The 12,690-nt window shown below is 37.6% G+C and overlaps 2 protein-coding genes across 2 annotated transcripts; both read left to right on the forward strand.

Annotated features, from left to right (window-relative positions):
* Nucleotides 1-1,971: 1,971 nt before the first annotated feature.
* LOC147867411 (uncharacterized) lies at nt 1,972-12,482 on the forward strand. The gene is made up of 6 exons (XM_087315191.1): nt 1,972-2,289; nt 11,116-11,249; nt 11,338-11,445; nt 11,514-11,670; nt 11,782-12,074; nt 12,164-12,482. Exons 1-6 carry the CDS (start codon nt 2,044-2,046, stop codon nt 12,402-12,404), a joined length of 1,179 nt encoding a protein of 392 aa, XP_087171317.1. The 5' UTR covers nt 1,972-2,043; the 3' UTR covers nt 12,405-12,482.
* LOC147867412 (uncharacterized) lies at nt 7,113-7,841 on the forward strand. The gene has a single exon (XM_087339638.1). It carries the CDS (start codon nt 7,128-7,130, stop codon nt 7,839-7,841), a length of 714 nt encoding a protein of 237 aa, XP_087195764.1. The 5' UTR covers nt 7,113-7,127.
* Nucleotides 12,483-12,690: the final 208 nt, after the last annotated feature.

Here is a 12,690-nt window from a genome sequence, read left to right on the forward strand (position 1 = left end):
TCAAAGGATGACAAGGTGATCAATGGTGCTATGGTGTTTTCGAAAGCCAGGTTGTGCATAATCTCTCTTACCATTTTTTTCAACCCATACACTTATCTTTGATTCCATTATACATCCAAATAGTTTTGCCATTATTGAACCAACCATGATGGTTCGATAGTTGTTTACATCTCCATCTTTATGTAAAGGTTTGATCCAATTTGGAGTCCAATCATACGACATACCATGTTGCAATACAACACATATTTCTCTATTTCCTTCTTAATCAAACATGCCACCCCTCCTTGACCTCTTTACATTAGCCATTGACTTTATCTTTACAAGGTCAGTTACCCACTTATATAGTTAGGTTAATTGTGTGTTCACACTAGAGATACAAAGGTGGGCGGAATGAGACTTTTATCTCAAGAAGCATTAAAGATAGTAGAAGAAAAGATCTACGTTATGGTATATGAAAAAGAGGAAAAAGTGAGAAAAAGTGGCTTCTATGTGTTTACATTGTCTTTAGGCCTTCTCACACTTGTTTGGCCACAAGGCCATTTCATTACCTTCGAAGTGTTTCTCCATTTCATTGTATGTAGTGCCAATGCTAATAGATAGGTGCGGGACATAAAGTGTGCAAAAAGTAAATAACAACATTCGAAAGAATTTAATGGAATATATGAAGGGGTATGAAAGTATGGAATGGGATTCAAGATCTCATGAATGCGAGAAGATGTCACTTTAAAATGAACAAGGGGGTTCAACGAGAATGATAATGTCATCTTCGTCCAAGGAAGAAGTATGTATGTAGATTGAGGGTGGAGCTTATACAAATTCACTCAATTGGATGCCCGACTTTGATTCTAGTCAACATATTTTGGTCGCGCTTTGCACATCAGAATATGTTGTGTCCATAGATTGAAATATTCGCATTCGTGGGGCCTGCCCCACGAATCCATACGAATAGGAATACGAATACACGTAAATATATTCGTTTTCTTCTTTTTTTTGAAATTAAAAAAAAATTAAAAAAATAAAATTGTGTTTTATTTACGAGCGAGTGAACAGTGGCCAACAGGAAGCAAAGACGCCTCACCCTACTCCCTCTGCGTGCTACTTACACCCTCGCTTCCCTCTATATCCTGTTCTCGGCCAGAAATTAGGGTTTCGACAGAAAACCCTAATTTCTGTCATAATCCTAATTTCGACAAAATTTCTTCTTTTCGGCCTGCGTCATCGACTCCCTCTCATGCTCTACCTAATCCTACATCCTGTTGTCCACTGCAAATTCAGAGTTTCACTGAAACCCTAAGTTTTGCCAATGCCCTAATTAATTAATTATTAATGCATTAATTGATTATTAATTAATTAACTAATATTTTCCAATGAATTAATTATTGTGTTAATGAATTAAGATATGTATTTGTAAATTAATTAATGTATTAGTGAATCAATTAATGTTTAAGTGAATTAATTAGTTAATAGTAAATTAATCATTATATTAATGAGTTAATTAATTATTGACGTATGTCTGTGTATATGTATCTATGTATGTGTGTATATGTATCTATGTATGTGTGTATATATGTATCTATGTATGTGTGTGTATATGTATATATATGTTTGTGTATGTGTGTATATATTTATGTGTATGTATGTATGTGTGTATATGTATATGTAAACGAATGGTTTTATAATATTCTTAGGGCCATTTTCTATTCTCGAATTCCACGAATATTACGGATGTCGAATCTCAAGAATATCACGCATGGGTCAATCTATGGTTGTGTCCAATCTAAGCCAGTTGGCCCAAGAAGATATTAACCAACAGGTAGCAAGATAAGGGGTTAGTTAGTTAAGGGTTAAAAAGCAGTAGCAGATTACTGAAGGAAGGAATCACCTTCGGAGATTGGTTCAAACAGATCCATCCATCACAGTCACGGAGGGTAACAGAACCAAAAGAAACCTGTTCATCATGCCTTACCAAACAAAAAAACTAAGAACGAAGCCAGGAGAAACAGAGTAAAGAAGAAACAGAGCACGTAATTCATCTGCGCGGACATGTCTGGCTTCCACATAGGTGGAAGTGGAAGCACTCGAGAGAGAAGAAAGGGATCAGGGTCGGTGAACATAATGGCCTTGAAGGCGGACATCGATCCTGCGCCCAAAGCATGGCCCTTTGCTTCTGCCTTGGCCGGCCTTGTTATCTTGCTCTTTATTTTACTTCAGTTCATCCTACCAGTCACCCATGTTCGGCATCCTGCAGATCCTCATCGCAATTGGATCCCTGTGTCTCAGCTCAATAAGGTATAAATTAGTGTGGTCATAGTATCTTGTTTCTTTCTCTGTATGTTGCTCAGAATTATTGTTTTGTCGTTGTCATTGTTTATCTCTATCCTAAGCTTTTTGTGTTTGGATTCTCTTCATTTTCTTTTTGTTTTTTCTCTAAATCTATCTTAAGATTTTTATGTTTGGGCACGTTCAATATCCGTTGTTCTGGCTGTGTTGCTGCCATTATTTCACTTTGCTATAAGCTTTTCATGCATATAAATTCTTTTTTGTTGTTTTTTCAATTTCTATTGAACTTTTCAACAAATGGATTAGCTTATCTTTGCATGTCATATGTCCGTTGTTGGTTGATTGATTTTTCCTATCATTTGGTGATCGAACATGGATCACAAGCTTTTTGCTGGTACTGATGTTACTGTGCTCTATCTTGTGCTCCCATCGTTTCTTTACCTCTACTTAGACTGGTCTTGCGACTAGACTCTTGTATGAAATTATCAATACTTGAAGTGAAGTTATGATTAACAGTTCTTGTCCAAGGTGCATCAGTGAGTGAGGATTCCCTATATTATGGAAATGGATGACGCACTTGCACATGAAATTCTTCTGTTTCTCTAGATTGTACAAGATGCACATGCTATTGCTAGGATATCTCGTGTTCCCATTGTGTCTGTACTCATACTTAGACTGGTCTTGCAAAGTAGATTCTTGTGCGGAAGTATCAATACTCGTGCGAAAGATATGATAAGAATTATTGTACCCAAGTGCATTGGTGAGTGCGGAATCTGTATTCTAGATATAGGCAAATATCAGGTGGTGAGGCAAGTAAAATTTTGATAAGCAAACAAATATATTTGCATTGCTATATTTCTTTTAGTAATTGGGAGTTGGTGAAGCCCTCATCTTCTTGTTTTGCATATTGTTCATACTAGTTGGTAGAAAATGAAACAATCAATGTCCATTCTCCACAAAGTATTCTAAAATTGGAATATAATGAGACTAAATGTACTAGGGCAATGCAAATGGAGAGTAATCATTGGAGTCGTCTTCCCATTCTACGTTCGTGGATCTAGAATCTAGAGAGTCTTACTTCATTTCTATTAAGGATGTTTATCAGGCCAAGGATCTAATGACAAATGATAGCCATTTGATCTCGTTTACAGAGGGTGCCAATTGATATAAACTGTGTTGCTCTCAAAGAGAACGTGGTATAAATTTAAGATTTCTGTCCATGATTGGGTACATTTTCCACCACTGGACACACGTTAGTGGATCTAGAATCGAGAGAGTCTTATTTCATTTCTACAAAAGGATGTTTATCAGTCCAAGGATCTAATGACAGATGATAGCCATTTGATCTTGTTTACAGAGGGTGCTAATTGATATAAACTGTGTTGCTCTCAAAGAGAACGTGGTATAAATTTAAGATTTCTGTCCATGATTGGGTACATTTTCCACCACTGGACACACATAATAGGTTTCAAGGTTGGAATCTGGTTGTTTTTCTTTAAATCTTTTCCTATGGTTCAAATAACAGACACAAGGTATATAGATTGCTTCTCTTTCCATGAATAACACAATTGGTGGTCGTCAATGGAGTATAATTAAGTCAGTCTTTATAGAAAATATGCATTGGCAAACTGCCTTGTCATTAAAGGAAATTACCAATAATACAAGCTTGGTTCAAAACCTGTTAAGCACTTGCTATGAAATTACCACAACTCTGAACATTTCCTTGGGAGGAGGTTAAGGCAATACTTATCTCATTATTTTTCTCAAGACTCCATTTTGGTTAGTAGTATTTTTATAGATTTGTTCTCATTTAGAGAGTCAGCTCAGAACAAATCCAATTTCTAAATTCGGTAAGATTTTCAGGATTATGGACTTTATGGATATTATGCTACCACATGGTTTTCCTTCAATCCGCTTTCCATGAATGCCATTTCTTTAAGTACTCACTACGACATGATATTTCTTTGACAAATTTCAAAAAACATTTCTGTGCTTTTGAGCATGGCTTTTGCACATATGGATTTTTGACAGTGTTTATCTCGTCTTGAGGTTTCCCACTACAGATATAAAGCATTAATAAAAAGAGGAACAAACGATGGAGATTGGAACTAGGAGAAACGAGGAGACTGAATACAAATGTTTGCTAAAAATGCTAAAAATATATATCAACAGTAGAATACATCTGTTGTTTGCAAGTGGGTAATCATGATATTATTGGTCAATGTGATGTTTAAAAATAAGGCAGAACAAAGAAAAATGAAAGTAGAGATATAAAAAAGTTATGGGGTAAAGGCCCTAAATGACCCCCTTATAGTGTGTACATGTGTATAGGCCTATTTATAAAGACCAAAAGTCACTAAACACTTTTTCGTTATTTTTGGGCCAAGTTTAGTGTGAACTTAGCCAACCCTAAATGGGTCTTATAAAACATAAGTTAAAAACTTTTGGATCTCACTTCAAAGGTGAGCTCCTCCACCTACTGCTCTCTCTTTATATTTTCTACCATATAGCTCCACTATTGCATCTAAAGGGCCTATACTAGGGTGAATCTTGAGTATTCCTTAGCCCGATTGACATCATTCCTAACCCTTACAACTGGTATCAGAGCAGATTTAGGGTTTTTGAACTTCTGCACAGTTGCTATAGAGCAAAGAACAAGTGTTCAGACCTCTTTATTGTGAGCTATGGCGTCATCCTCCTCAGAAGTGAAGTATCTTTTTGAGATTCGACGATTTGAGGGAACAGGTTTCGACTTGTGGAAGGAAAGAATGGAAGGAATTCTTTTTTTGAAGGATTGTGAGAGGGCGTTGGAGGCAGAAAAACCAGAGAACATGATAGAAGATGCATAGCAGATTTTAAACAAAAAGGCTGTCATATATATTAAGATGGCTGTTTCTGATGAGATCTTGGTAGATCTCAAAGGGTTGGTATCTGCTTCTAAAATATGGGCAAAGCTGAAGGCTACATATGAAAACAATACACCTGTTAATCAAGTACACCTAATGCGAAAGCTTGTTGGCATGCAATTGGATGAGTCCAAGAGTGCAGCTGAACACTTGTCCTTGTTTACAAGTACCTTATCACAGCTGTAGGACTCAGGAATGGCTCCTTTTCATGATAAGCTCAAAGCCATTTTCCTGCTAATGACACTACCTGACTCATTGAGACATTGGGAGTCTCATTATCTAATAGCCCCAACGTAACCTTTGATGGTGTTAGGGGCTCCATACTCAATGAAGAGATCAAGAGAAAAGCAAGTGGAGAAGGTGGCAGCTCAGCCAACATGGTTAGAGGTAGGACAAATAAGAGAAGTAACTATGCACATAGGAACAAAAGTAAAAGGCAAGAAAGGGGAAATAGCAGCAAAGTTAAAAGCAATGACGTAACATGCTATCAGTGTGGCAGGAAAGGCCACAAGAAACTTGATTGCCGCTATTACAAAGCAGAACTTGAAAGAAAAAAGAATTTTGGAGATAAGAGAAAGGACAAGACTAATGCACATGACAGCCAAAAGGATGAAGAGAAGGCCAATTTGGCCTCTAATGTAGTTATAGAGGAGCTATCAGATGTTGAGGACATTTTATGTGCTACTTTTTCAGCTGATGATACTTACGTATATGATGCCTCTCTAAATATTCATTTAGAGGACATGTGTATCACTAAGATGCTTTGCTGACTGTCAATGATGCATTGGCCCAAACATGGATTGTTGACTCTGGTGCTTCATTTCATGTGACTCCTATCAAGGAGTGTTTTTCTACTTTTACTGTAGGCAGCCATGGCCATGTATACCTTGGAAACAATCATGAATGTTCCATTGAGGGCATTGGCACTGCGCGTTTTTCTACAAATGGCACTAATGAGCTGGTTTTGCATAATGTGCGTTATGTACTACGGATCAAGAAGAGCTTGCTTTCTGTGGGGCAAATGGATATGCATGGTTATAGCATTCTCTCTGAGAGAGGATCATGGAAAATGACAAAAGGTTCAAGGCTGATTGTGAAAGGCACAAAGAAGGGAACTCGTTATTGGTTACATGGAAATGCTATATCGGGCAAATTTATTGCTTTGTCTGAAGTTCACTCCCATATGGAGTTGTGGCATAAGAGACTTGGCCACATGAGCCAAAAGGGTCTCACTAGGCTTTGTAATCTAAAGAAGCTTGATGCTAAAGGCACGAAGCTTGATTTTTGTAATGAATGCCAATATGGAAAGCAAGTGAAGCGTTCCGTTTACTCTGGCGTGTCTCGTAAGTCTTGTGTACTTGATCTTGTTCACTTTGATGTGTGTAGCATGCCCACCAAATCTATGGGGGGTGCAATGTATTTTATCTCATTTGTTGATGATTTCTCTAGAAACATTTGGGTTCAATTGCTTAAATCTAAGGATGAAGCCTTAGCTACATTTAAGCGTTTTTATGCATTTGTGACCACCCAAACAGGCAGAAAACTGAAATGTTTGCGTACGGACAATGGTGGTGAGTATACAAGTGCTGAATTCAAGAAATTTTGTGAATTTTTGGGTATTAAGAGGGAGCTTACTGTTCCATACAACCCCTCTTCTAATGATGTGGCTGAACAATATAACAGGACACTTTGTGAGAGAGTGAGATGCATGCTGTCCACCTCTAATCTCCCTCATGGATTTTGGGGACAGGCACTCAAAACTGCAGTACATGTATGCAATAGATCCCCTCACACGTCTTTAAAGGGTGACATCCCTGAAGAGGTTTGGTCTGGCAAACTTGCTTCATATGATCACTTACATGTCTTTGGTTGCGAGGCTTTTGTACATGTAAGGCCTGAGCTGAGAAACAAACTTGATGCAAGTCCATTGAGGGCCTCTTCATGGGATATGGTGAAGAAGGCAAAATGGGTTATAGGATTTGGATACCCCATCTCAAGAAGGTTATATGCAGCCAAGATGTTGTTTTCAAAGAGGCAAGGCTGCTTCAAAACAATTGTGCCTCAAACGATGACCATAAAAGGGTTAGATTTCAGCATGACCAGCTACTTGTTAGACCCAGTTTTGACCATCAGGATCCACCACAAAGGATTGAAAATATTGATCATCCAGTGGTTTTGGAGCCAGAAGATGTTGGACAGCAAGATGAGGATCCTGAGAGGAATATGCAGCCAAATAATAATGCTGAAAATGGCGCTGAAAATAATAGACAGCAGCCTAACAATGATGATTTAGACATGCCACCTGATGTTGATCCATTACCTGACAATATGGATCATTGGGTGAGACGTTCTACTCGTATAAGACGAAATGTGAGTAGATTTGACCCCTCATTGCACTACATAATGTTGATCGATGAGGGAGAACTTCTTACATATAAAGAGGCAAAGGCATGTGAGCACAACAATAAGTGGGAGCTTGCTATGCAGGAAGAGATTAAGGCTTTGCATTCAAATAATACTTGGGACTTGGTTGAACTGCCCAAAGGAAGGACAGCTATTCCTAACAAATGGTGTATAAAATCAAGACCGTTGATGACAAACCCAAGTATAAAGCAAGGTTGGTTGCAAAAGGATATGCTCAAACTAAGGGCATAGATTTTGAGGAAGTGTTTTCTCCTGTGGTAAAAATGACCACTTTGCAAGTGCTATTTGCTATAGTGGCTGCACTTGATTTGGAATTAGACCAAATGGATGTATATACAACTTTTTTGCATGGTGACATTGACGAAGAGCTTTACATGAAACAGCCTGAGGGCTTTGTTATTCCTGGAAAGAAACATTTGGTATGTAAGCTCAATAGAAGCATGTATGGGCTGAAACAAGCTTCTAGACAATGGTACAAAAAGTTTGACGCTTTTATGCTCAAACATGGGTACAAAAGAAGCCATGCTGATCACTGTTTGTATACTAAAAGAGATGAAAGTGGCAGCCCAATCATTCTTGTACTATATGTAGATGATATGCTCATTGCTGCCAAGAAAAAGAGCACTGTTGATGTCCTTAAAATGCAGCTGAAATCTGTATTTTCAATGAAAGACCTTGGGGAAGCTGAACATGTACTTGGAGTAAGAATTAGGAGACAAACGGAGTAGCACACATTGTATTTATCTCAAGAAAATACATTGACAAGGTGCTGGACAGATTTTGTATGGCTGACGCAAAGTCTCTTGGAGTGTCATTACAGCCATATGATAAAGTCTCTAAGGAGATTGTCCTAGGACACAAGAAGCAATCAATGACATGCATGGTGTACCTTATGCTTCAGCTTGTGGTTCACTTATGTATGCTAAGGTTGCTACTGAACCTGATATTGCGTATGTAGTGGGAGTTATAAGCCGATTCATGGCTAATCCGGGCAAGGCACATTGGAATGCAGTAAATTCCATTATGAGGTACGTAAAAGGGACTAAAAATAAATGTCTCTGTTATGGAAAAGACCCATTAGAACTGAAGGGTTTCTGTGACTCTGACATGGCAGGTGATGTGTATACACGGAAATCCACAAGTGGCCATGTATTCATACAGGTGGTGCTGTATCATGTTGTAGTAGGCTGCAAAAGGTTGTTACTTTGTCCACTATGGAGGCAGAATATATCTCAGCCATTGAGGCTTCCAAGGAAGCAATATGGTTAGCACGTCTATGCAATGAGTTTGGTTTGGCTGAAAAGGCACCCATTCTTGGTTGTGATAGCCAGAGTGCCATTTGTTTGGCAAAGAATGCTACGTTTCATGCGCGCACAAAACATATTGATGTGCGATATCACTTCATTCGAGAAGTGCTTGAGGATGGCCTTATCACATTGATAAAGGTCCACACATCACAAAACCCTGCGGATGTATTGACCAAGTGCTTACCCAAAGCACAACATCAGATATGTATACAAATGGTGGGCGTCATGTAGCTTAAAGGCGCCATTTATGCCTTTAAGTGGGAGGTTGTTGGGGTAAAGGCCCTAAATGACCCCCTTATAGTGTGTACATGTGTATAGGCCTATTTATAAAGGCCAAAAGTCACTAACCACTTTTTCGTTATTTTTGGGCCAAGTTCAATGTGAACTTAGCCAACCCTAAATGGGTCTTATAAAACATAAGTTAAAAACTTTTGGATCTCACTTTAAAGGTGAGCTCCTCCAACTACTGCTCTCTCTCTACGCAAGGTAATGGAATATGAGGACCAACGATGCCTAGGACTTTTCTTGCTAGAGCTCAAGAGACGTTGGGAAAAGTTGTTGAAGAATACAGCCACACAAGCTCATCCACAAAGAACAATCACAACTTTCTTTAGCCCCATCACTCCTAATGCTAGAAGTCAACCCCGGGATACACAAATGGGCTTCAGACCAGGACATAACAAAGGGGTTACAATTGATCGGGCAATGGCAATTTGCCGTGCACGTAGGCCTCGGCCCCATGGACCATGCCCCCGACACCCTTGTCATCGACAAATAAAAGCCATCATCTCCCGCCATTGTAGGTGCTTCCCTCGCTTCGGAGACATTTCTATTCTGGATCGACCTATGCTAGAGATCTTTCGAAGACAAAAGCTACAATATACCTAACTTGAGGATCTCACATGTGCCAAAAACCAGATTCCCTCATTAATTTTCTTTTCATGTTATTTACTTTTATATTTACTGTGTAATATTTATTTTATTTTGATTTGTTCTCAAAGACGAGACAACACTTACGATGTAATCTCTTATTTGGTCTTATAGGCCATTTTGGCCTCTTAAAAGATGTTAATATATCTTTCTTTCTTTCTTTCTTTCTATATTTTCTACCATAGCTCCACTATTGCATCTAAAGGGCCTATACTAGGGTGAATCCTGAGTATTCCTTAGCCCGATTGACATCATTCCTAACCCTTATTGATGTCTAAAAATAAGGCAGAACAAAGAAAAATGAAAGTAAGGATATAAGAAAGTTACGTGGCTTGACGAATCGCGTATGTCCATGGGAGGAGATACCTATTTCCATAAAAAATACTTGCAATCCATTATTGAAACACTTTTGGTTTAATTGAAGCTAGATCAAGAACATTCCCTAACTAGACTCCTAGTGCACATCAATTGTTGAAAAAAAAGCTTAATAAATCCGTGTCAAGCTGGCATATTGTAGATCTAATAGATACAATATTTGATCTCAATCATGACATGGAAAGTTTGTATCATCATCATCATGACAGCATGAGATGCTCTCTAAAGAAAAAAAATGTATGAAGAAAGGGAATTGTGTGTGTGAAAAGACATGCATAGAAGCATGATGTTAGAAAATTTGATTTATTAAATACTTTTAGTTTTCTAAATATCTGGTAGCCCAAAGTTTTATTTTAAAAAGAAGATGGGTAAAAATCTACGGATAGACGCTAAAAATGTTTGTTTCATCATCACTGAACCTTGGAAAAAAATCTGTCAAGGTAGAAATCTTTTTGTAAACAAAATGGAAAGCTGGAAGCAGACTATCCCATTTCTTGAATCATTTAAATCTTGCAAGATAATTCACTTGATTAGTAATAGTAAAGTAGTGATGTAGCATTTGTTTTATCAACGTAGAGTGATTGTAGTTTGCAGCACATTGTGAATTGATTAGTTAGAATGACATTTTGGGAATTATGGCAAATCTGGAGTGGCATTTTTGGGAATTTGCCTGTTTTTATTGCTTTCTGTGTAAACCTGCACTTATAGATTCATGAACAATAAATACATATTTATGTTATTACATTTTTTATTTTATTTACACGTACTTATTGTGTAGGTTTGAACAAATCAAAGATTATAACTTCTTTGAAAGATCTAAAGATTTAAATCATGATAATTTTAGAACTTACTATGTACCATCAATTCATGGAAATTGTTGTTGCAATTGACAGAATAAAAATTTGGATGCTGGCATTGTCTGGCCAAATTTGGAGGAAGATGGGGGTAGTATGGTGGTGGTCATGGCCAAAGAGACAGATATTCGGCCTGTTTTTGTTGTTATAAATTCTACAGTTTCAAATACAAGGTTACGAAGCTGAAATTTTATGTTACATTCAATGATATGCGGCTAAGAGAGAAACATATAAAACAAGGTTGGATCTACTTTTTTGTAGGGAACCAGAGAAGTTACAGTTTTGGGTTATTTTGCTATCTAGTACTCCAAGATCACAAAGCATGAAATTGAGGATGGTGTTTTCAAATTTAAACCTTCATGTTGATAGGTATGTAATTGGAGAGTGATGGTCAAAGTTACTTTGTCTTTACCAATGTCTTCTTTTGATGCTTGTAGTGATGAATCTCTGACCGAGAAAATGAGACCTTTTCTGGTATCAGAAATTACTAACGAGGAGAACGTAAACCTTGTGGATTTGATTCCATTCTATCTTCCAAAAATGTTCCCCCAATTTGAGAGGTTTGTATATTTGAACTCGGATGCAGTTTTACAGGTAAATTAAGAGATTTGATACTGTAAAGCGATAAAATTTTATAATGTATATGTTGGATTAGTCTAGAGTTATTCGACAAGTGGAAACTTTGGGTCTTGGTTGTTTGTGTAGGGTGACATTGGAGAGTTGATTAAGATAAATATGGAGGGTTATCCCATTGCAGCTATTGAGGATTGTGGTCAAACTTTCATGTCATATTTTGCTGTTGGGCTTCTAGAAGCATCACGCTTGTCGTTGGAAGGTGAAAAACCTTTGATGCCAGCAGAACCTTATGATCCAAGCACTTGCCTTTTTGATAGAGGTGTCCTAATCATTCATGGAAAGTCATGGAATGAGAAGAAGGTTGTTGAGGCCGCACATTGGTGGATTGGTATGCATCGTAAATCTGGAGAAAGTTTGTATAGGTAACACAGTTTCTATAAGTGAAAATGTCCATTCATGTGGGTAACATATACTGTACGCAAATTCTTCTAATGCATCGTTTTTGTACCAGTAATGGCCGTCTTGAACTTCCAATGTACTTGGCTATCTATGACAACTACAAGAAAGTTGATGCTTCTTGGAGCGTACGAGAGCCTTTGACTCTGGAGAAAGTGAACGGTGCGAAGCTCATCCATTATGATAAATATAACAAGCCTTGGCACCAGACAAAGGCACCTAATTTTGAAAATGATGTAACGTCACTTTGGTGGAACTACATTGCACCATCAACAAACACTTTGTTTAAGTCATGATTTTACACTAGTGATGCTAGTTTTGTTGTAGAACTTCAAAGATTATTGTACATAAATCAATTCATTATTATGCTCAAATCTTTGTACATGAATAGATTTATCATCACAATTTTAGATAAGTGTTCTTGCCATGTCAGTGTTTGTTCATTGCTAATAACTGATAACTTCAAGCCCTCTTCACTATGATTTCACGTTTCATGTTGTCTTCCAAAGACGTCAATCGTTAAAATTTGGAAGTTGTAAAGACTTCCAAGTATTGCATCTAAAGGTTTTTTTTCAAGTAATG

This window comes from Azolla caroliniana, unplaced genomic scaffold, assembly GCF_043228905.1.
Source record: "Azolla caroliniana isolate FFs.n. ecotype wild unplaced genomic scaffold, voAzoCaro1.0.p SCAF_2, whole genome shotgun sequence".
Classification (NCBI taxonomy): Eukaryota; Viridiplantae; Streptophyta; class Polypodiopsida; order Salviniales; family Salviniaceae; genus Azolla; species Azolla caroliniana.